Source organism: Peromyscus californicus, unplaced genomic scaffold (assembly GCF_007827085.1).
Source record: "Peromyscus californicus insignis strain IS unplaced genomic scaffold, ASM782708v3 Scaffold_20__1_contigs__length_68692818, whole genome shotgun sequence".
NCBI classification, from domain to species: Eukaryota; Metazoa; Chordata; class Mammalia; order Rodentia; family Cricetidae; genus Peromyscus; species Peromyscus californicus.
The window spans coordinates 62,768,123-62,792,746 of NW_026294503.1; the positions used below are offsets into that span (position 1 = coordinate 62,768,123).

General features: G+C 40.5%; 1 protein-coding gene across 5 annotated transcripts in view; it reads right to left on the minus strand.

Annotated features, from left to right (window-relative positions):
* Positions 1 to 24,624, minus strand: part of Senp1 (SUMO specific peptidase 1) — a 67,175-nt gene that overhangs the window by 18,358 nt on the left and 24,193 nt on the right. For all 5 annotated transcript variants that reach the window (XM_052748819.1, XM_052748817.1, XM_052748816.1 and 2 more), the window contains 6 exons: positions 14,482 to 14,585; positions 14,113 to 14,399; positions 12,528 to 12,582; positions 2,752 to 2,790; positions 1,624 to 1,708; positions 910 to 1,065 (listed from right to left, as the gene is read on the minus strand). In XM_052748819.1, coding sequence (XP_052604779.1) covers positions 910 to 1,065; positions 1,624 to 1,708; positions 2,752 to 2,790; positions 12,528 to 12,582; positions 14,113 to 14,399; positions 14,482 to 14,585 — 726 coding nt within the window. The remainder of the gene's footprint in view (positions 1 to 909; positions 1,066 to 1,623; positions 1,709 to 2,751; positions 2,791 to 12,527; positions 12,583 to 14,112; positions 14,400 to 14,481; positions 14,586 to 24,624) is intronic.

Consider the following 24,624-nt stretch of genomic DNA (forward strand, 5'->3'; position numbering starts at 1 on the left):
ACCCTGTCTCGAAAAACAAAAAAAAAAAAAAAAAAAAGAAAAGAAACATTACAAAAACAATGTAAAACAATGTATGAAAATGTCATAATGAAACCCATTTCTTTGTATGCTAATTAAAAAATAAGACAAAACAAAAACACAAAAAGAAATAATACTTCTCAGCTCACAATGTGCTATCAAATGATTTCCTATGTGAGCCTGGGGGTGCAACCAGTATGTACGAAGTGGTGAGCTCAATTCAAAACACACCAAAATCTCCCAAGCCAAACCCAGTAACAAAATTATTTTTTGAAATATAATATATAAATGTACTACATGCTTTTTCACTGAAGTTGCTAAAACCCATCCATAATCATCTTAACAATTTTTAATCACCTTTATAAGTAAACATTGGTGCATAATACAAATAAAAGTATAGCTATACAAATACAACTTAAACGTAGGTACTCTACTGAATTATGTTTGGAACTGCCCATAGCATCCTTTCTAAACAAAAAGCAATTGTAGATTTTTTTTTCAAGACAGGATTTAATTATGCGGCTCCGGCTGGCCTGGAACATCTATGTAGACCTGGCTAGCCTCAAATGCAGAAATCCATTTGCCTCTTCCTCTGGTGTGCTGGGATTAAAGGCGTGTGCCACTACACTCTACTGTAGGAATTTTCTTTCTTTCTTTCTTCCTTCCCTTTCTTCCCTCCCTCCCTCCCTCCCTCCCTCCCTCCCTCTTTCTCTCTCTTTTTGATTTTTTGAGACAGAGTTTCTTTGTGTAACAGCTCTGGCTGTCCTGGAACTTGCTTTGTAGACCAGGCTGGTTTCTAACTCACAGATCCACCTGCCTCTGCCTGTCGAGTGCTGGGATTAAAGGTGTGCACCACCACCACCCAGCTGTAATTTTCAGTGTGTATTTTACCTCTGTAATTTCAGGAAATTCGTCTTCACTATCAGTTAGCTGGTGACTTTTTTTTGCGGTTTCCTGGGTGGCTGTGACAGGAATCTCCTTTTCAAGAGGTACACGAAGGTGCAGTTCTATGGAATCGAGGACTGCATGTTCCTGTTCCTGCAATCTCTGGAGACAGAACTTTACAATAAGCGGGACAAAGAAATCGACCACTGGACTTCTGTGAGGTGAGTCAGTCTGGCACACAAGCCATTTATAATAAATGCTATGCTACGACATGAGCACACAGCCATCACTCAAGCACAGCTAACCCCCAACAGTTTCAACCTAGATGTGCTATTTATTTCATAGTCTTTTTCAAAAAACATTTCATCTATTTTTATTTTATTTCTATTATTTTTTTAATTTATTTACTATGTATACAGTGTTCTGCCTGCATGTTTACCTGCAGGCCAGAAGAGGGCACCAGATCTCATTACAGATGGTTGTGAGCCACCATGTGGTTGCCGGGAATTGAACTCAGGACCTTTGCAAGAGCAGTCAGTACTCTTAAACGCTGAGCCATTTCTCCAGCTCCTATTTTTATTTTTTATGTGTGAGTCCTCTGCCTGCATGTACGCATGTGCACCAAGTGGGTGCCTGGTTTCTGAGGAGGCCAAAGAGGGTGCCAGATCCCCGGTGACTGAAGCTGCTGCTGGCTGTGACCACCTCCGTGGTCCTCCTCACCTGGTTTTGAAGCTGCAATGCCAGTGCCTTCTGCTCTTCAATCTGGCGGAATCTCTCCCGGGCTCGAGAGTCATAGACACTCGTTCTAGAAAACAAACGAGCAGCAGCATCATACCCACATCACAGCCAGACCATACCCGACCACGCCTCTGCAATCACTGTGGTAACCAGCATCATAGAGCTCACACTGTATACAGACTCACTCAGACCTCAGCACACTTACGTTTTAAGACACAGTAAAACAACGTGGTTATTTAAACTATGCTATCACACTTACTGGAGTAATTTAAGTATAACAGGTGTGACTTCTGTGGGTATTTGTAAATAAATAGTCTCATTCAAAAGCGTGCGCCTTAAGAAGGCTTGTGCGAGGAAAGCTGAACTCTAGAAATTCAAAAGCAGAACTGAGCCCCAGAGAAAACGGCACACTGTCAAGGCTACAGCTAAATACTGTGTATTTAGACTCACAAAGACCAGGGGCTAAGGAAAACTGAAAAGGTTTTGGTGCTTTAAACTAAATGCTTTCAGTGACTTCTTAGACTCCCTAACAACTCAACTGTCTATCTAATGACAAAATAAAGGTATCTACTTTCCTTTATGCAGCGTTAACTTTGGAAGAGTTCCCAATTCGATCTGGCTTCAGCAGTCGTTACACAGTTGAGAAATCTGAAAACAGAAATCTCCTAACAGGCTGGAGAGATGGCTCAGTGGTTAAGAACCACAGAGGTTTGGGTTCAGTTCCCAGTACCCATATGAAGGCTCACAATGTAACTCTTGTTCCAGGAGATCCTGCACCCTCTTCACAAGACGCACACACATACATGCAGGCAAAACACTCATACACATCAAATAAAAATACATAAAATCTGAAAAAAACAAACTACTGTAACTCTAAGAGAATCTTAAAAACCCAATACTTGAAGAGTACAAATAGGCAATTCTTTTTGTTTTGGTTTTTGGTTGTTCCAGATAGGGTTACTCTGTGTGTCCCTGGCTGTCCTGGAACTCTCTCTGTAGCAAATAGGTAATTCTTATTGAGTAAAAAATAATTAGGATAATCTGAGTTGTTTAATTTCCTTCTAAATGAAAATAAAATGAGAAGAAAAAATATAAAAAACAATGACTTACAATTCTTTGATCCATAGCTCTGCCTGGAAGAAAGCAGGACTACAGACGGGGAAAGAAAATAAACAGGAGTTAAGGGGAGATTCAAATACTTTCACCAACAAAAGCGATCACTTAAACTGTTTGTAAAACTACTTTGCAATTGTGGAATAAAAGATATCCAACTGACACAAAGTAACTTGCTGCGGGCCGCAGGACTGTATCATAAGAACTCAGCTGGTTATGGCAAAGTCACTATATATCAGCTGTATTCTGTTATGAAAATCATGTGTGCCTTCAGTTTTCCCAGTTGACTTTTCCTAGAAGGGCTAACAATGTGGACTGATCACTCTCTGGACATACATATTCCAGGAACTTGGAGAACAGCCTCAGGAAAGGCTTTCCCTGGAATCAGGTATCTCCCTTAGCCATTTTCAAGGACTAACAGGAGACACCGCCTAGGTTGACGCCCAACTTCCAAGGACTAACAGCCCACATGCAAGTCTCCTGACTTAAGGGAAATGCCACAAGGAGACACCACCTAGGTGAGGTGGACGTTAAGTAACAGCTTTACACAATTTAGCTCAGACCCTCCCTTTTTATACCTGGACTTCCAGGGCACAGGACGGAGAAGAGAAAAGAGAATGGAAGAACTAGATGGGTAAGAACTTGAGAGGAACAAACTGAGATGGGGAAGAACTAGATTGAAGGGCTAGAAGAGAGGACTAGAGGGACGAGATGGAAGATGAGGAAGAGCCAGATGGGGAAGAACAAGATGAGGAAGAGCCAGATGAGAGAGAAGGAGATGGGAAAGGAGCTGATATGGGAAAGAACTAGATGGATGAGAACCTAGAAGGGACAGCACTAAGATGAAAGAATTAAGATAGAACCTAGAGGGGACAGCAGATAAATATAGAGAGAAATCGGACAAGAAAGGAGCTAGACATGAGAGCAGAATAGAAGCTGTGTAGAGAGAGAACTATCACAGAATAATAAAGTGTATGGACTAGGGAGTTTCTCGTGTACATAGATTCATTTCTTTTCATCAAAGATTAATTATCAGCTGGTTGTAGATTCTTCCAGGAGCCTGGGAGGGGACTATCGAGGGACTGGACCCCCATAGTCCCCGATACCTGGCGCCACAAACAGATTTAACTGTTTAGGTACTCAGGGGACTGATAGGAAGTAAGTTTTGGAGCATATCCAGGGAGAGGGGTATCGCTTCACAGAGGGTTGCCCAGTTAGAGGCTCAACTCTTCGAGAGGAACGATTTTGGGAGATCTCTGGAGTATCAGCTACAATCAGTCCTCACCGAAGGATGCTGCAGATCCCGGGGACACCGACGCCCCCATTTGGAGCGGTGAGTAGCTATGAATACCTCCCCGCCCCCCAATAGTCTGAAGAGAAACAGCTTCTGATATAAGTTACAGGACATAGGCTTAAGACGAAAGGCACTTCAGTCAGCTCCAGTCTGTTTACAGGCTTAGATAAGGAAGCAACAGACTATCTTAATTCCATAAAAACTCCTAAAAACCTAAGGAAAGATTTAGGAGATCCCTAAAAGCTGTCAACCTTAAGAAATTGATTTACCGTCAGACTATGATAAGCGGCAGAGAGTCTAACCCCTCCCTTTTAGGGAGAAACCTGCTGTTACTTCATTCCGGGTCTTACAAGGAGGTAACACAATTTTATCACACTACAAGACCTCCTGAGAGCGTAAACTAGAGCTATGAAGTTCACTATGTTCTCCATATAGCAGCAGCGTCCTGCTACAAACAGCCTTTCTTGCTAAAATTAACTGAAATCCAAAGGCTAACTTGAGCTGTAAACTTCTAATTGCTAACTAGAAGCTTGATCCAGCAGCCAGACTTCATTTAAATAACTATGCAAGCCTCACAGCCAGAGCCAGTTTGAAAACTAATGGCAACTCCTAACTCTCCTAAAAAAGTGTTCTTTTCTCTTTCCTCTTTTTGGGTTGACTTTTAAGTTCTTGGTAATTTACAAAAATCTTGGCCAAGTACAAGAACTTCAGTTAACTCATTTCAAAAAAACAGGTCCTGGTTAGGGGACGCCCTACTACGACCTCTATGGATTCATCAGATCCCCAAAGACGGTTAGGGATTGGAATCCTAAACATCTGCCTTCTTCTCTCTGAACCCAACTATCTGCTATCTGCATCTCAGCTCACTTCTGCCTGTGAGTCATCTCCACCCTTCTCCTCACCTTGCCACTCCCGGTGGCTATCTGGCTTGATAGGGACTGGACAAACCGGCTGCAACTGCTATTAAAAAAAAAAAAATTCTCCATTTTAGTTTGGGCCTTTTACTGTGCTTATCTCATTTCATGATACACCTTAAGGGATTTATTAAATTGTTACTCTTCTCATATACTATATTTTTGAATAAGAGTTCCTGTTTCTATATTAAAATAACTTCAGTACAAACTTAATATTTTTAAGGCTAAACCTCACAGGTATAAGACCTAAGTTCTAAGTTTAGAGATAATTATCAGAATACAAATTAAAACTTGATCATCATTAATGATCAAATTCTCTAATGTATACAAAATCATATTTATATACATGCTATGTATGCTAAATTTCATATAATTCATTACTTAGCCCCCTAACATTTAAAAGTTTAAGCTTTGGACAAAACTGCCATACCCCTTATTGCCAGGGTTTTGTCCAAACTATGCTCTGAGATAATTTAGATTATATTTCCATTTATCAGGTTTAAAGATAATTTGTCTTACTATTCAATTTCAAGTAAAAGATAGCTCACCTAACAGATTTCAAAATGACCTTTTACTGTTCCTTTATTAAAAGAAATTCACTTTACATTGGCTATTCTCAATAATCAATCACTTATTTCTCCTGACAAATTTAATACATAGATGCTTTTGGATGTAAAGTTTTTATAGGGATATAAAGGTTTAGACATAGAGAATGTTTAGGAAAGTTAAAAAATAACTTATGATATATGAATTGCCAGTTATTAGGATAGATCAATGTAACACATAAACGTCTAGATATGCTATAAATAATACATGAATCTCAGTAATAACCTAGAGATACTGAGGATGTATGCCTGTTAGATCTATGGATAAAGTTTTTATTGAGGTCTGAGATATATAAGCTTTAGGAATGGACTTATATGCCTTAACACAAGAGTCTGTGGACCTCCCCAGAAGGGACACTGGGGCTAAATATAGGCTGTAGCTCCTCTGCTGTACAAGGTATAAAAATTGTCCCAGTTAAGCTTGATCCTGACTTTACTAAAGAAATTAAGATTATTGTACAACCCTCTACAAAAAAACAATTCAGATTCATGCAGGGCAGCACCAAAGGGAGTTGTTGGTGTGGATTCCAGTGATATGGCCTTCTGGGTTCAGGAAATTAAATATTCCAAACCAACTAAACACTTAAAATACAGGGGAAAAAATAATTGGCTTGCTAGACATAAGCACGGTTGTTTCTTATATTTCAGGAAAAGATTTGCCAAGTACTTAAGACTATTACTCCTTCATCTCTTATAGGCCTAGGTCAACCTAATATTATTACTAGCAGCTCAAAAATATTAAGATGGTCAGATAGATAAAATTATGACATATTCTGACCATGTCATCCTCTATACCTAACACACTATGGGAAAGAGGCATACTGTAACAAATGGATGTACCATTAGTCTCTGCTGTGAACTAATATCATCATCTCCAATGCATTAGATGGGTTTTAAACTTAAAGGAACTTGAGTAAACAAGCTCAAGGCATAATTAAGCCCATTATTCCAGAAATCATAAATGACAGACATGGCCTAGGTTATCAGGATTTGTCCTAGGAGCCACTATCCCCCTCACTGCTGACCACATTTCAGGAAAATCTGATGCTCCTATCTGGGTTAAGCAATGACCTTTAAATGCTGAGAGAAATGTAATTGCTACCTGCCTGGTGGAGGAAAAACTTAAATATTGGTCATATAAAGCCCCCACCAGCCCTTAAATCACCCCAATATCTTTTTATTTAGGAAAATCAGGCTTATAGACTGTTACAAGACCCTAATAAATTAAATAAAATTTATTAAAGCCAAGGGAAATCTCACAGCCTGGCCTGCCATCTCCCACGGCCATCCACGGAAATCAAAAAAAATAATCGCCACAGATATAAAGATTGTCAGCATTTCACTTTTAGCTTGCCTACTCACCCTGCCATGATGGAGGCCAAAGCTGACATCCAGAGCAGGAAATGGGAGTTCTGCTTATCCAGGACTCATTCATTGAACAGAGTTCCTCCTTTTATATATACAGATTAACTATCAGAACTGTCAATTATAGCTTCCTTACAGTCCCCCAACCTATATGTATCTATGTATGTATATACATATATCTTACAATTTATTACACAGATGATATTATAGTTATATCAAACTATGAAACTTATGAGTCTATAGATTGGCAGATAGCTCTACAGGATATACTGGTACCTTTTCTTATGTCTGTCCAACAATTACAAATTCTCTCCCTAGGAAGCTCACCCACAAGGCTTACATCCTTATGGTTTACAGTTATAAAATAAGAAGTAATACACCATTTATTTCACTGCTTTTCATTTTAAGAATGCCTAGAGCTCATATATAGACAATGGCCTTACATATACTCCAAGAGCTCTTAAGAACTGGTGGTTAATTTTTCATATCCCCCACTACAGGCATTCCTTATTACCCCCAGGCCAAGCCTCAAAGTTACACCTAAGCCTCTATGATCTTCTCACTGGTATTTGAAAAGGTCCTGATGTTTTCATAATGTCAGGAAGAGGATATGCTTACATGTCTTCACAGGACATTGACCTGCCTTTATGAATCCTGGATCGCCTGGTCATACCATATACTGGGCAGCTGTAGGACAAAGGCGCTCTAAAGCTGCCAGTCTGAATACAGGCTCTTATTTACCTCTAGATTCTTAAATATTGAGTTTTGAATATGAATAAATTGATACAAATCCAGATCCTTTTGATGAACTGTTCATCAATGATATAAAACTTATAGAAATATGATTAGAAGTAATAATTCTGTTCTAAATATTTTATTAATATTTGTCAAAAAATAAATGGGACTTGAGAGGTGTATAAATGACACATTTCAGATTTCATTCTCTGGCTATCCTGATGTTTTGTTGAGGCTCCAAGGATTCATAATTTTGCTGACAAAATTTACCACTGTTATATTGCTAACATGTTTAAGATTTTGTCTATTAAGAAGGTTCTTATAAGCTTCAGGAGATCAAAATTTGCCAATGCTCACAAGCCAAGAAGGACTGGGAGGAATGCAACCTAACTACAGTTCTTATCTCCCACCTACAAAATTTCCTTCTCTCCTCTGGGTGGGGAGGAGCCTTCCCTCTCCCTGGCCTGGAACCCCCTCCTCTCATCTGCTAACCATGCATTTACTATCCCACAGGTACACCTAAGAGACAAAGTTTCCTCTTTGAAACTCCTCATCTTTAAAACTCCTCGGCTGCATGTTCTACCATTGATACACATATTTGTTCCCAGCAGAAATTCTAACCATTTAAAGAGTTACAGGTTTTCGTCCTCTGGACTATGGACATGCTGTCTAGCTGCAGATCTACACCCCACCTCCAGCCCACACGATGTACTGTCCGGCCCAGCCCTGCGTCACGCCCTCCAGCCCCAGCCCATGAGACAGAAAATTCTGCTGCTACACTGCGTGTCTCACAGAGCCTGAAACTGCCTGCGCTTCCTGGGTTTCCACTGTATTCCAGCCTTCAAGACCCCCAGCTTCACCCCATATCTGCAAGAAGTGACCATGTGAGATTTCTATAGCCCCTTTGTCACGTACCCCTTTTTCTGAACTGAACTCTCCAGCCCAGGGGTTGGACTGCCCTTAAAAAATGCTCTATTATTAATTGTATAAGTTCTGCCCATGATCCTGAAATGTAATGTACTATCAGATATTCTCCTCATGTACTTATGACAATTGTTCTGTATGTATGTCTTGTTATGTATACCCTGACACAGGTTATTACTGTTTTCTCATAGCTAGTGGTTTAACATTGCATCGATTACAAATTTAAACTAGGTAAGCTTCAGCTGCTCACCTTGGTCCCACAGGTGCTCATGACTTACTCAAGTAACTCTTTACCTATGCCTCTTTAAAATACAGGTTAACCAAATTAATACCACTAACCAAAGATTAATAGATAGAATATTCCAAACTAACCATTTCTTTTTGATAAGTCACAATCATAGTATTCAGACACTTTTAACCATATTATGTCATACTAGCTAAGGACAGATTTTTTTATGATTACTCATCTGCTCCCTTTTGGAGACAGAGATAGTCTAACTATATACAGCTATACCTATTAGATGGTTAAACTAATCCTCAGCCTGCCATCTATATTGGGGACTCCCATAGTGCCCGATAGTAACTAATATGCTAACTGCTCTAACAGAGGTTTCCCCCTCAACTGCCTTCTCTCTTTGCAACCCCCTAACTAAGGGATCTATCATGAACACTTTTCCAAAGGAAACCTTTGAGGTCCATAAAACAAGTAAATGGAGCTCCAATTTCAAAGTTGGAGACTTAGCTCCATTTAGTTCTGTGGTTCTGTGCACGTCACTTCCTGTCAGCTTCAAGGTGTGTAAAGCACAGTGGGTTAGAGTTCCGAGTCCCTAGTCACCCTTAGGCTGTGACTTGGCAACAAGAGCACTGTTCTGCCTCCTCACTGTCATTAAGGTTAATGAGAGCTGCTCCCCTGGGGCTCGATGAGCACCTGATATATCAACCAAGACAGACAGCTCGAAAACCAGCAGCAGCAGCAGCAGTGTGGTTTAGAGTAAGACGAAGAAAATGAACCAACACGAGATGATGTTTATTACATGATACAAAGACGGAAGACAATTACTCAGGGTTTCACATGAGCAGGTCAGGAGTTCGTCTGCATTCCTTATCAAAACACAAATTGGATTGTGAATAGATTTTTGTCTATTTATAAATTACTGTATCCTCTACAGCTAGAATACTGTCTGGTACAGAACAGACCCATGATGGCTGAATAAATGTATAATGTAGGGGCAAGTACTTCTCTTCAGTGTACTGAGGTATCTGTTGGCTCAAGAAGGACAATTATTAGGGAACTGCATTTCTAATGAGATCACACAGCATTTCTTATATAATTGAGGCATACAGTAAGAGCTACAAGCATATTTGAACAAAGCTGTTTTCAGTGCTCTGTATGTAAAACTGCTATAGTAGTTTTATATGTTTTTTTTAAAATATTTATTATGCATACAGTGTTCTGCCTGCATCCCTGCAGGCCAGAAGAGGGCACCAGATTACATTACAGATGGTTATAAGCCATCATGTGGTTGCTGGGAATTGAACTCAGGATCTTTGGAAGAAGAGCCAGTGCCCTTAACCTCTGAGTCATCTCTCCAGCCCAGTTTTATATGTTGTTAAGCCTCATGAGAATCTCCACATTAGTTCATCTTCAATATAATATGTAACATGCAATTATTACTCATACTTTACAGAAAACAAAACCACCCTGAGGTTCAGAAGGACAATCTGTATTGGAACAACTAGTATTATAAGCTTTATTGGTCCAGTTCCAGACTATGTTTTTTTCTTCTCACGTTGAAATGCCTTTCGGGATGCTAACACATTAAATAACAAGGAAAACTGAGTGCTTGGGCTACTTAAGAGGGCACTTGGGCTTTCTAGGAAGATCACTTATTTAGGAAAGATTGACTTACTAAGCACCCACCACATGTGAGGCACTAAAATCAGCACTGGGTGGTTGGTTACATGCAAAGATATTAGCGGTAAAGATACAGGGAGAGTGGAGTCTCTAATGTTGTCTGGGAAACTCAGACACCATCTAGAAAAAAATAACATCTGAATCAGATTTTGAAAAGCCAGAATTAATCAGTGGTCAAGCAAAGAAAGGGAATCCCAGGCAGAAGACTCAAGAGTGTATAGAGTACAGAGGTGTGAATGCCACATTCTGGGCAAACAGGGCAGGTCCTCACTGTAGGAACTTAACTAAAAGGCAGCGGCTGAAACTAAACCTAGAGGCCAAGCAGCCAAATCCTGTAAAAGCAGCTTTAATCCAGCCAAGGACACCACCCCGTTTGCCTTGTTAAATAGCTCATGCTTCAAGTCAATAGGAGAAATCCCCCATAAAGGAAAGGCACACTTACTTAGTAAAGAACCAATGAGAAACTGGGAGTATTCTATCTAATATCACCGTCTTCCAGGAAAGAATCCTAGCTTTTGTTTACTGTGAGACACGTTTGAAAGCACTAAGCATCTTACGATTATACATCATCATCACTTGACAAGGTCTCAAGTAGTCCAGGCTGGGTTCAAACTCACTGTGTACATGAGGATGACCTGATCTCCTGCTTCCACTCTCTAAGTGCTGGGGTTACCTCCATACCGACTTTACGTCACTCTCCATACTGACAAGTGTGGGTCAAGAGAGTAACAGATTTACATGAAGGCCAAAAAAGCTAAAAGCAGAGGTTAGCCCTGACTCTAAACACCATGTAAGAAATAATGAATCTAACTAATAAAGTCTCCTTGGAAGACTTGGAGAACTTGGAAGAATGCCTGAAGCTGAGAATGAGCGTGGGAGCTGCAAGAAGGGGACTGGACTGAGACAGCCCTTGGTCACCTGTGACCATCTCAGGACACTGGCTACTGTGACCACTCGAGCAGCCACACTACCAAGGCTACGCACCATTGAGGCAGAGCAGTCTACGGAATGTTACAGAGGAAGAAGGGCTTGAAACCCCAGAAACAAAGCTCTACATGGAAGATCACATCTGAGCTGAACTTTAGACCACTGTCAGGCAAGCTGAAGGAGAGAGCACATTAAAGACAGAAGGAACAGTGACAGAGGACGAAGTGTGCTTACAGACTAAGAGTAGTCATCCGGTGTGTGGAGACACACACACCAATCTATTTACAAATACGGCTTCCTCCATGACTTCTGTCTGCTGGCACTTGATCGGATTTGCCCTAGCCACTTTAGATAAACATCCCCCACCCTAGTCTCCCTGACTTCATTACTCTTCACAGCACTGGTAATTACCACTTCTGGCTCACTACTTGTTTCTTATCTTAAATAATATGAAGCTCCTTTTAACTGGATGTGCTGGCACACCTTTAATTCCAGCACTTGGAAGGCAAAGGCAGGCAGCTCTCTGTGAGTTCAAGGCTAGCCTGGTCTACATGGCAAGTTCCAGGCCAGTCAAAGGTTACACAGTGAGATTCTGCCTCAAAAACAACAATAACAAAACACCAAACACAAAAATAAAATGCAGCTCCCTGAGAACAGGGAGTCTTCGTCACGCTTACTATCCTAATGTCTATACAAATACCTGACACACAGTAGGTTCTCAATAAATACTCGTTAAAGGAACAAAGCGCCAGAGAATCTAAGACTTGTGAAGGCGTTCTTTTTCTCACACGTAGCCGTTTTGGCTTAATCCTAACGTTACTAAGGTATCCTTGAGGTAATTTAATAATTTAATGATCATCGAAGCTCTCTACTGATTAGATATGAATTTTAGAAAGATAACTGTGGTTACAGCATGGAAGGCAGACCATGGAAATTCAGTATGGTGGGAAGCATAATGAAGAGTGAAGGCTGGAGGAAAAGGATGGGACAGGAAGTCACTGAGATAATTTGAACACACAGTTTTATGCCATGTGACTTGTCAGTGCAGAACTGTAGCTAAGGAAGGAAATGGCCGACCCTTCCCCTAGGTTTACCTGGAAGCTGGAGTTTGAGATTCTTTCACTTTGAGTAAAATCACAGAGTCTGATCCTAAACAAAGAAACACAAGCGCATGTCATTATGAGAACATCCCACTGTTTCCCATGTCTGCCTTCAGTTCAAGTTCAAGCTTCTGCACTGTGTTACGTTCTCTGCCACAAACGCAGCGTTAAGCATAGGGTAACTGACAGATAGGGAAAGAGGAACAGTTTCACTTTACTGAGCCCAGAAACTGGTCCTGGGAAGAGCTGTGCCTCACAAATAAGGAAGTCATTAGGAGCACAGGCACATCTGTCTGTCAGCATCAACCATCCTCCTGGTGCCACAACTTGAAAATTCTTAGTTTATAATATGTACTAAATAAAGTGAAAAGAAGGGAACAGGAAACGGAAGGGAAGTGGAAGACAGAGATAAACAAATAGGTTTATAAAGATGACTTCATCATTGTATTTCAAAGTCCTTCTCCAGTACCAGGACTATTCCCTCACTCAGGATATTTATTTACAGTACAAGGACATGATGCAATGTCATGCCCAGTGTTTTACTCCAGTCTAGCTTTATCTCAGTATCTCCTACATGACATGCACTTCTGAGGTTTGAGTACTTTTTTATTTAGATTTCTGGAAAATAAAATAGTTCTCAGCAAATCATTTCATAAAATGTAACACAAATTTTCAAGTGTAGTTAAATAGTGATATCACTAAAAATTAAATTCCCAACTAATAATTTTAAGAAAGTAATGAGTATAATAATAATAATAATAATAATAATAATAATAATAATAAATCAAATGAACTGAGAAAGGAGGAGAGAGCTTTAAGAGATGGGTGCTGTGTGTCAAAAGAACCCTACTATCTGACCACTTAATCTAAATGAGGATAACTACATAACAAAATTGTTACCACCACCATTGCTCAGACTGGATAATTGGGTGAGCTAAGAGTTAGGCAGGATATTCTTGTTTCTAAAACTTTCAACCACCCTAAAATGCAAAAAGCGTCTATCAAAATTAAAGATTATATGATAAATACTTGTCTAATGTTTGAAAATTCTCAGAACTTCAGAGAACCCCGTTTGCATTGTCAAGCAAGAGAAACAAAAAGCAATCACTGAAGCAGAGGGGCAGTAGCTTGGGCTCTTGGCTTTACTCAGGAAGTTAAAATATTTCGCCTAGCAAGGTGGAGCATGTCTGTAATCCCAGCTCTCTGGAAGCCAAGGTGGTGTAGTAGGACTGCCACAAGTTCAAGGCCAGCCTACTATACAGCAAGTGCCAAGCAGCCATGGGTACAAAGTAAGACCCTTTAAAAAAACTAGTAATAAAACATTATACCAAGTCATTTGTAAGCAGGAAAAAAGAACACCCTTTAAAAAAGGAAGGGAGGGAAGAAGGGATGGAAGTGGGGAAGAGTAAAAGGAGAAAAAGGAATGAATTTTATCTGTGGGTTTGTTTGGTTTCATCATGGCATGGCTAACTGAATCCTAGGTATTTCATTAGACTTCCGTATGTATTAAGTTATATGTATCACGGTTTTGCCTGCAGCAGCTACACTCAACAGTTAACTGACTGACAGTGTTACTCACCTTCAGACTGTGTACTTGATGCTGGCAAGTTATCTGGCTGAGGTGGGGTGGAGAGGCGAGAGTGAGACCGGCGGTAAGGAGCAGAGGCTTTGGGTCCAAATGCAGCATCTCGGGCACAAGACGACAGGGGAACCGCACCACCGTGGGCCAGTGGTTCCTGCGCAGTTACAACACTAGCAGAGCCAGAGGATGAAGTATCTGAGCCAAAGACGTGAGATGCACAAGAGTTTCCATTTCTCAACAAGGAGTCTCTCAGGGAGTTCTTATTGGAACTAAGACATCGAGATCTAGTAAAAGAAGGATACAGTTTCAATATCGAACAGCAAATCGTGAAGTTACGTTCACATGAAAACTACTTTTGTGACTTACAGGTGCAAAGGGAAATGTGTGGTGGGCTTGGCTACAGAGAACTGTTTCCCTGTGACCATCTGCAACAGCTGCCTATAGATCTCTTTTTCTTCTTCTTGAACTGTCTGTAAGGGAGAGAAAAGAAAAGATCCTAACCATGAGGCAAACAATTCTCAGGTTAGCATGTAGATACTCAGAACCTCTGCCAAAGCTCTAGCAGTCCTGAAGATAAAGAACTACTATACACTGATGATACTCTCAAAGTATGCATAAGAGGAGCTAAGCAGAATTAACTCTCAGAGACAGCTTGTTTTGGAAAACTATGGTGGATATAACAGTGCTGAGAAGCTACTGAATATAAAACCAGAAAGCCATGAAACAATTATTTAATCACTCAAATGATAATGAGCCCAGAAATGAAACATTTAAGACTTCTGAATTAGAATCCTGATCAGTCCCTTGAGTCCCAAGGAGGTAAGCACACAGCTCTGTCAGACGCAGTTACCTTGCCAACAGCTCCTTCTTCCATGCAGGTGCAAGTGTGTTCTGAAGATGGAGTCCATCTCCACCATTTAATTATTTATTGTTCTCTAAGTCTCAATTTAGTATTTAGGAAAAAAAAAACAACAATACATATAATCTATAACATTTACTCACTGACTTGAACATCTACTATGTTCACTTTTAGTCACTTGAGATTTGGCATTGAATAAAGTAAATATGCAGCCTTTGTGGAATTTATATTATAGTTATTACAGGGGCTGTCAATCAAAACTTGTTCACAGCATGAAGAAAATTAAAGAGCAAGGAGGATACAAACTCATGGAGGGGAATAGCAGGAAGACACCATCTCTCTAAAAAGATGACGTTTCAGCAGAAACCTAAACTAAGGAAGGTAGAAGGTTATATATATATTATATATACACACACACATACACACACACATATGCAAATGCAAAGCCCAAGACAGGAAATGTACTTCAAGTTTTAAAACCTGTGCAAAAGAAGCGCAGAACAAAGGAGGTCACTGGGAGAAAGGATCCTGTAAGGGCCCATCACCCTGCAAAGCATCTACTCTACAATGTGGAGCTCACTAAGAAATGCCCAACTACTTTTTTTCAGCCGCCAGTCTTCACAAAGTGAAATTCATTGTGTTAGGGTTTCTATTATGACATTTCAGTAAGCGTATTAACATTTTATGTAATTACAAACAAATGTTTGGGGTTTTTTGAAGATCTATTTATTATGCATACAGTGTTCTGCCTGCATGCATCCCTGCAGGCCAGAAGAGGGCACCAGATCTCATTACAGATGGCTGTGAACCACCACGTGGGTGCTGGGAATTGAACTCAGGACCTCAGGAAGAGCCATCTGAGCCATCTCTCCAGCCCTACAAATGTTTATTAAAAGCAGAATGAACTGGGAGGCAGAGGCAGACAGATCTCTGTGAGTTTGAGGTCAGCCTGATCTATAGAGTGAGTTCCAGGACAGCCAGGCTGTTCCACAGAGAAATCCTGTCTTGAAAAAACAACAACAACAAAACCCAAAACAAAACAAAACAAAAAAACCAAAACAACAACAACAACAACAACAACAAAAAAACCCCAGAATTAACTAAAGCAGTAACTACTAAAGTGAAAAGTGAACAGACACTAACACTTTGCTTCCTGAATCTTTCACTGTTGCTGCAAAGTAAATTACAATTATATTGTCATTATAATGTTACTCATTTGCTAGATGGATTTAAATTGTGAAGCAGGACAACTCCAACTATCCTGAAATTTGAACAGCTAAGTGATTAAAACAAAAGGAAGAGTTAGGCAAGCATTTGGTGGACAAACAGACCCCAAGGAGAAAACAACAGCTTGTGATGTTCTCTGCAGGGCGTTGGGGTCCACACTGTTTTATGCCTGGCATGTTCATATTGTAGGCATAATACTGATGGATGACCTAGTCTAGTGTTTGAGATAATGCTTAAGTTCTTCAGGATACAGAGCTGGAAGTTCTTGTGGGATACCATAAATGACAACAGTCAGGGGACAGAGGAGACTATTCCAAGAGAAAAAACAAGAGGAATCAAGAAGGGACGGGACAGCTCAACAGCACAGAGAGGTAGAAAGGTGACCTAAAGGAACACAGGAACTGGAGAGACTCTTAAGAGTGAGGCTGAGAGTGTACACAGCCCGACTGACAACCAGCAGTTCTAGATTCAGGAGTCTTCCTACAGAGCAGGCTTCTCTTGGAGAAGAAATCCATTACAATGTATCCCGTATCCTGGATTGCTATGATCAGTGGCATTTTTAGGTAGCTAGTTAGACGGCAGGCTTGAGGGACCTTGGGGTTCGACCCTTCCTTGGTAGCCAGCATCCTGTGAAACCAAGGACCGAGCAGCAGGATTTCATTACCAGCCAGAAGAGTAGGACCCGAGTCTTCCCTCTGGTCCTGAGGGAATGAGGGTAGAAAATAGTACAAGTCTTTGTTTTTTGTAGACTAGTCTCTTCCTTTAACTTTGCTTCCTTCTTTCTTTCCTTCCTGTGCTCCTTTGTCTTATCCTTTTATTTTTATTCCTTTTACCTTTATTAATCTTTAAGTTCCCAGTATAGTTTACATTATTTTTGCCTCCCTTTTCTCTATGTTCATGGTCTAGAAGTCACTGCAATTGTTTTTTTTTATGTTTGTTTTGCTTTGTGTTGTTGCTGTCATGGCAATTTGATTTTTCCCGTCTGAGTGATATGAGGATTGAGCCCCCAGAAAAGGTCACTCCTCCCAGGTAAAACCATAATGACAGCCATCCAGGCTGAGAATAAGGCTCTTGGCATGCAAGCATGAAGATGCGAGTTTGAACATCCAGAACTAACTGAATGCCTTTGGGAACGGCAGCCAGTCAGCAATTCCAGTGCTCACAAGGTGGAGACAGGGACTTCCTGGAGCAAGCTGGCTAGCTAGACTAGTTATATGGGTGAGTTCAGGTTCAAGTGAGGGACCCTGCCTCAATAAGGTGGACTGCTATGGAGAAGACCCCTGACATGAGTTTGGGACCTCTACATGCATGCGTCCACACAGACACACAAATATATGCCCCTCACACATGTGAACACGCATACATACACATGCACATTCACAAAAAAAGACATCCTTACAGATGTCCAAATCACAACATAGAAACACAAGACACCAATATGGTGGAAGTAAGAAAAAAAAAAATTAAAAGATCTAGTTTAAGAAATGATCAGTTGGTTAGTTACCTTTCTTGTCACTATGACAGAACACTTACTGGCTCCCAGCGCAGGGGATGCACTCCCGCACAGCAGGGCAGGCACAGTGGCTAGAATGGCTGCCAGTTGTTGGTGTCAGCCTTCAGGTCAAGGCTGGCTGTAGGAAAGCTCAACTATAACCTCCAGCTCTGCACCCATGGCCTTCCCTCTGCCAGTTAGGGCCCACGTCCACAAGGTTCCTCTACCTCCTAAAACAATGCACCAGCTAGTTCAAACCAATCACTGACCCACAACAGAATTTAAATAAACAGATGAATGAAGAAGTCAATGAAGATTTAGACAAAAAATTCAGCAAAGGGACAACACATTCAAAGCCATAACAAAAGAAAAGAAAAAATTTGGAACGGAAAATTTAGAAATTTTTGTTTTATTAAGGGCTGCAGAAATGGTTCAGTGAATAAAGGCACAACCCTGATGGCTCACATTTGATCTCTAGGACCTAAATGGTAGAAGAAAAGCACTGATGTCAGTGAGTGCCGTGATGTGGATGTGTACACACACACACACACACACACACACACACACACACAAACAAAACAAATAAATGTTAAAAAAAAATAAGATGACAGACCAGAGCACTAGGAAAGAATAAAAAGTATTGAAGACAAAGCTGAGGAGTTATTACAGTAAGATATCAATAAAGAGAGGGAGAGAAAAAAAAAGCAGTATTTTCAGCTGGGCAGTGGTGGTGCATGACTTTAATCCCAGCACTTGGAAGGTAGAGGCAGGCAGACTTCTTAGTTTAAAGCCAGCCTGATCTACAGATCGAGTTCTAGGACAGCCGGAGCTACACAGAAAAATCTTGTCTCAACAACAACAAAAAACAAAAAACAAAAAAAAAAAAAAAGAGGAAAAAAAAAAAGAAAAGAAAAAGCAGTATTTTTAAAACATGCATATATTCCAATAAACCAGAAAAATTCAGGACTGTATACATTTTTGGACAGTTATATGACCTAACAAAACTGAACTTGTTGTTATGAGATATAACAACAACCTAAACAGATCAATAATGATACTGAATCACTAATCAAAGTCTCCAAACAAAGAACAGTCAAGGACCAGACATTCACTGATTAAAAAAAATCTTCCAGACTTAAGAACTAACATCAATTTTCTTCAAACTATTCTACAAGATAGAAAAGAAATAAATACTCTCGAACTCATTCTAGAGCCAGCACTACCTTAAGGCCACAACTGGATAAGGACACAATAGAGAGAAAAATGATAAACCAAATTCTCTGATGAACATAGATGCAAAGATCTGTAGCAGGAATCTTAAAGAGTTCTTATTAATAAAATCAAACCGAGTCCAGTTATTGGGGTGAATGCTGGTAGATCAGAGGGACAGAACAAGCCACAGCTATCTCACCTTGCTGGATCCTCAGCTGGTCTTGTCTCCTCAGACTGGAGGCCTCTGAGTCCCCATCCAGAATGGCTCTCAGCTGAATTGCTGCTCGAAAGCCTAAACGCTTAACCAGCCAAATGCTTCTAGTTTCTGGTCCTCACGCCTTATATACCTTTCTGCTTTCTACCACCACTCCCTGGGATTAAAGGCTGCTTTCTGGGATTAAAGGGGTGAGTCACCATGCTTGGCTGTATCCTTGAACAGATGGATTTCTGCCTCTGGAATGCTAGGATTAAAGGTGTGAGTGCCACCATTTTCTAGCCTTTGTATCTAGTGGCTGTCTGTTCTCTGACCCCAGATAAATTTATTAGAGTGCACAATATTTTGGGGAACACAATAACACATTTCCCCTCTTTTTGTCTAAAATTAAAAAAGCTTATAACTAATACAAGAAAAATTATATCCAATAAGTATATACAATATACAGAGTCAAGATTACATTAACGATGTCTAGTCCATTAACATATGACAGATTCAGACAAAAAACTCCATTAATATATAACAATGTCCAGTCCAGTAACATTTGACAAATTCAGACAAAAAGTTTTCATTACTTATTTAAAACAAGTAGTTCCTTTTTAAAAGTAGATTCCGCTGGGCGGTGGTGGCACACTCCTTTAATCCCAGCACTCGGGAGGCAGAGCCAGGCGGATCGCTGTGAGTTCGAGGCCAGCCTGGGCTACCAAGTGAGTTCCAGGAAAGGTGCAAAGCTACACAGAGAAACCCTGTCTCGAAAAACCAAAAAAAAAAAGTAGATTCCATAATCTCCCTTTTTATCTTATCATATCCATAAAGATCTTAAGTTATTTCCAAACAAAATTCAACAACACATTAGAAATACTGTACACCATGACCAAGTTGGTTTTATTCCAGTGATGGAAGGCTGGTACCACACACAAATCAGGAAACATAAACAGAAGCCAGGGTAAGTATCACATCATTACTGTGATAGATGCAAAAACGAGTCTCTGACAAAGTTCAATGTCTTTCATGCCAAAAAGCCCCAAAGGAAAGACATGTCTCATACCATATAATAATCCTATAGTCTTTATGGGCTATGCTGACTGGGGAAAAACTGAAGACACTTCTTACAAAATCAGGAACAAAACATAGGTACTGATCCTTCTTACTGATTTCTAGCTAGAGCACTAAAGCAAGAAAAAATGGGAAAGAAAGACGTCAAGTCACTCCCACTTGCTAATGATATAGTCCCGTACTTAAAAGACCCCAAAGACTCCATTAAAAGACTTTTATGCTTGGTAAATGTGGTGATATTGTGTTCCCCAAAATATGGTGCATCCTAATAAACTTATCTGGGGTCAGAGAACAGAACAGCCACTAGATACAGAGGCTAGAAAACTGTGGCACACACACCTTTAATCTTAGCATTCCAAAGGCAAAGATCCATCTGGATCTCTGTGAGTTCAAGGCCACACTGGAAACAGCCAGGCATGGTGACTCACGCCTTTAATCCCAGGAAATGATGGCAGAAAGCAGAAAGGTATATGAGGTGTGAAGACCAAGAACTAGGCTGGTTAAGCTTTCAGGCTTTTAGCAGCAGTTCAGCTGAGATTCATTTGGATGAGGACTCAGAGGCTTCCAGTCTAAGGAAACAGGATCAGCTGAGGAATTGGTAAGAGGAGGTAGCTGTGGCTTGTTCTGCTTCTCTGATCTTTCAGCGTTCACCCCAGTACCCGGCTTCAGGTTTGATTTTATTAATAAGAACTTTTAAGATTCTTGCTACAGTAAATACTTTCAACAAAGTAGCAGTATAAAAACTAAATACACCCCATTTCCCCCACCAGCCTTCTCCAAAGCCACTGAGGAAAAAGAATCATATAGATGTCTGCTACCCAGAATCTCCACTCTTTCAACCTCTTTGCTCATGCATCTAAGGGTAATGAACTGCTTCCTGCGGGCACTGAGGGTTGTATCCATGTAAGAATTCAACAGAGGCCAGGCGGAGGTGGCGCACGCCTTTAATCCCAGCACTCGGGAGGTAGAGGCAGGCAGATCTCTGCCAGTTCAAGGCCAGCCTAAGCTACAGATGAGTTCCAGGAAAGTCCAGGAAAGGCACCAAAACTACACAGAGAAACCCTGTCTCCAAAAACAAAAAACAAAAAAAAAAAAAAAAAAAGGAGAGAGAATTCAACAAAGAAACAGCAGGAAGACCCTCAATACTGTCCAAGGGATTGCTGATGATTAAAATAAAAAAGAAACTAATTTAAAGAGAAATTTGCCTGCAATGGACTGTAATGGAGCATCAAGAATCTGGAGAAGTAATTCAGTTATAGGGTGACCAGTTCAAGAATATTTATGCCAGTTCCTGACAGACACTGGAGTAAGGAGGATCAGCAGGAGGATCATGGATCCTAAGTGGCTGCTGTTCTTTGAAATGTACTTAAGGATTTCCTTGCAATGAGTAGACTTTCCCTTCTGTCCCTTGTCCCAGGTTTACAACCATCACAGCTTGTACAACGTAACCATTTGGGGGCTTCTGCTTTTAAGGTGAACTAGTAACTCCTTTTTAAACTGCAAAGAGCTGAAAACAAAAACCAAAAAAGCAAAAACAAACAAAAAAGTAAAAAACTCCACTTCAGGAAAACAACCCATTCATAGTAGCTTCAAACACACAAACGGTGGCAGGGGAGGACAGATACAAAAGACATGGAGGACTAAATCTAACCACACAGGTAAAAGACTTCTTCAATGGAAACTATGAAACACTAAAGAAAGTGTGGACCCTGAAGATCGTGAGAACTCTCATGTTCATGGGTCAGCAGAATTAATGTTGTGAAAATAACTATTACTGAAAGTGATCTAGAGAGTCCATGACAACCCCATCAAAATTTCAATGTCATTCTTCACAGAAATAGAAGAAAAACAATACTAAATGGTATGGTGGCACATGCCTATAATTCCAGCACTTGACTATGGAGGCAAGAGAATCAAGAGTTAAGGTCATCTTTGAACACAGCCTGGGTTCCTATTTCAAAAAACTAAAGGAAGAAAGACAGATAAACCGACCAACCAACTGACCTAAATTCCTATGTAAGCACTAAAGACACTGAACAGACAGAATAACCCCGGGTAAAAGGAGCAGCACTGAAGTAGTACACTATCTGTTGTCAGACCACACTACAAAGCCGCAGGAACACAACCAGCAAGCTGCCATCACAAACAGACACACAGACCAAGAAAGGAGGGCTTCCAGAAATAACTCCATACACTTCTTAGCCACCTGATTCTCAATAGAAGTGTCAAAAACATACTGAAGAAAGTCAGTTTTAACAAATGCTTCTGGAAAAACTAGATGTCCACATGTAGAAGAGTGAAACTAGATTCCCAGTTTCTCATGCTGTACAAAAACAATTCAAAATCAATCAAAGTTAAACCTTCAAATAAGACCTGAAAAACAGAAAGTACCAAAGGAATTCTGAATTTAAAAACTAGGCTGGAGGCCAGGCACAGTGGGTCACGCCTTGGACCCCACTGGGAGGCAGAGGAAGGCAAATATCTGTGTGTTCAAGCCCAGCCTGGTCCAAGACAGCCAGGGCTATGTAGTGAGACCCCATCTCAAAAAAAAAAAAAAAAAAAAATCCAATTATGAAATGGGTAAATAATGGAAGACAGTTCTCAAAAGAAGAACAAATAATAAATACATAACATGTTCCACATCTCTAGTGATCAGAGAGATCCACACTGGGATTCTTCCTCTCTTACTCCAGTTAGAAGGGATGTCACCAAGACAACAAACAAGTACTCGGGAGGATGGAGTGCGTCGAGAATCTTATGTCCTGTTGGTGGGAATTCCCACTAGGGAAATCAGTAAGGAGGTTCCTCAAAAACCTAATAATAGAAATAATACATAGTTCTGTGACACTACTCTTGGTTATATATCCAAAGGAATCAAAAAGATAATCAGCATACAATAAAGAAATCTAGTGCTGGGGAGATGACTTAGTGGTTAGGAACATTAACTGCTCTTCCAGAGAACCCGGGTTCAATTCCTACCACACACATGGTGGCTCACAACCACCTGTAACTCCAGTTCCAGGAGATCCAATACCTTCTTCTGGCTTCCTCAGGCACCAGGCTTGCAAGTGGTGCATAGACATACAAGCAGGCAGAATACCTGTACACATGAAATTAAAATTCAATAAAACATTTTAAAAAATACCATGTTGCTGGGCAGCGGTGGCGCACGCCTTTAATCCCAGCACTCGGGAGGCAGAGGCAGGTGGATCTTTGTGAGTTCGAGGCCAGCCTGGGCTACAGAGTGAGTTCCAGGAAAGGTGCAAAGACAGAGAAACCCTGTCTCAAAAAACCAAAAAATACCATGTTTATGGCTGCACTACTCACAATAGCCAAGTTAATAATAAATCAGCCTAGTTATCCATGAATGGATTAATGGATAAAGGAAATATGATACACAGACAGAAAAGACAGACAGACAGACACACACACACACACACACCCCTATTATTCAGCTATAAAAAATGTGATCGTCAGATTGCAAGCCCGGTGCCACTTTGAGATCTTTGGCAGCAGTTAACTCTGCAGCTCACACACGATTGAGCCTGTATGATGAGTATTCAGAGACGGGTAATGCCTGGGGGGCGCTCACCAACCTAAGACAGAGCACCTGTGTGACCTGGGCAGGCGTCTCCATGACGCGTAAGGTGACCTGCTGACGTCCCATATCAGAAGCTAAGTCAGAAGCTCATTTTTTAGTAAAAGGGGGACCTGTAGGGCCCTGGCCCTCGTTTTGGGTAACTGTTGCCTTGCTTGCTGACCTTGACCTTGATATCCTCCCTATGCTAATTCCCTGCCGGGTTCCACCCTCCTGAATGCTTAAGGGAAGTTCCTTGTATGTGTATCCTGCATAATGGGCATTAACAGCTTAGATGCAAGATTGTAAAACATCGGAGCCAACTTCTGCCCTAGGGTTCTCCCATTGTGCTGTAAGCCTGTATTTAAGACCTCTTCCCTCCTTCAATAAACAGCATTCGGCATTATAAAAAAAAAAAAAAAAGAATCCACTCTGAGGGGAAACATTTCATTCTGAAAAAAAATTTTTGCCCCTTCTTCCTGTTTCCAATAATTCTGAATGTTACATATTTTTTTCATGGGGTCAAAAGGTGCCTAAGTATACAATTGTGAGGAGGAAAGTAAGGGACAGGGGGTCAGGTACTGGCCTGTTTTTCTGTTTTCATCTTTGTGTTAAATTTTAGTATATGTGTGGGATGTAAAAGATTAATGCAAGTAAGAATGTTTCAATAATTGCATTTCAATAGTTCAGCTTTGAAACAGTTATAAATAAACCTGGTAAAATTTTCTAAAAAAAAAAAAAATGTGATCGTGTTGTTGGCAGAAAAATGAATGGAATTAGAGATCATAATGCTAAATAAGGCAGACTCAGACAAACACTGTGCGTGTGTCGTATGTGGACTTTAGATGAGGTGGGGGGCGGGGTATGGTGGT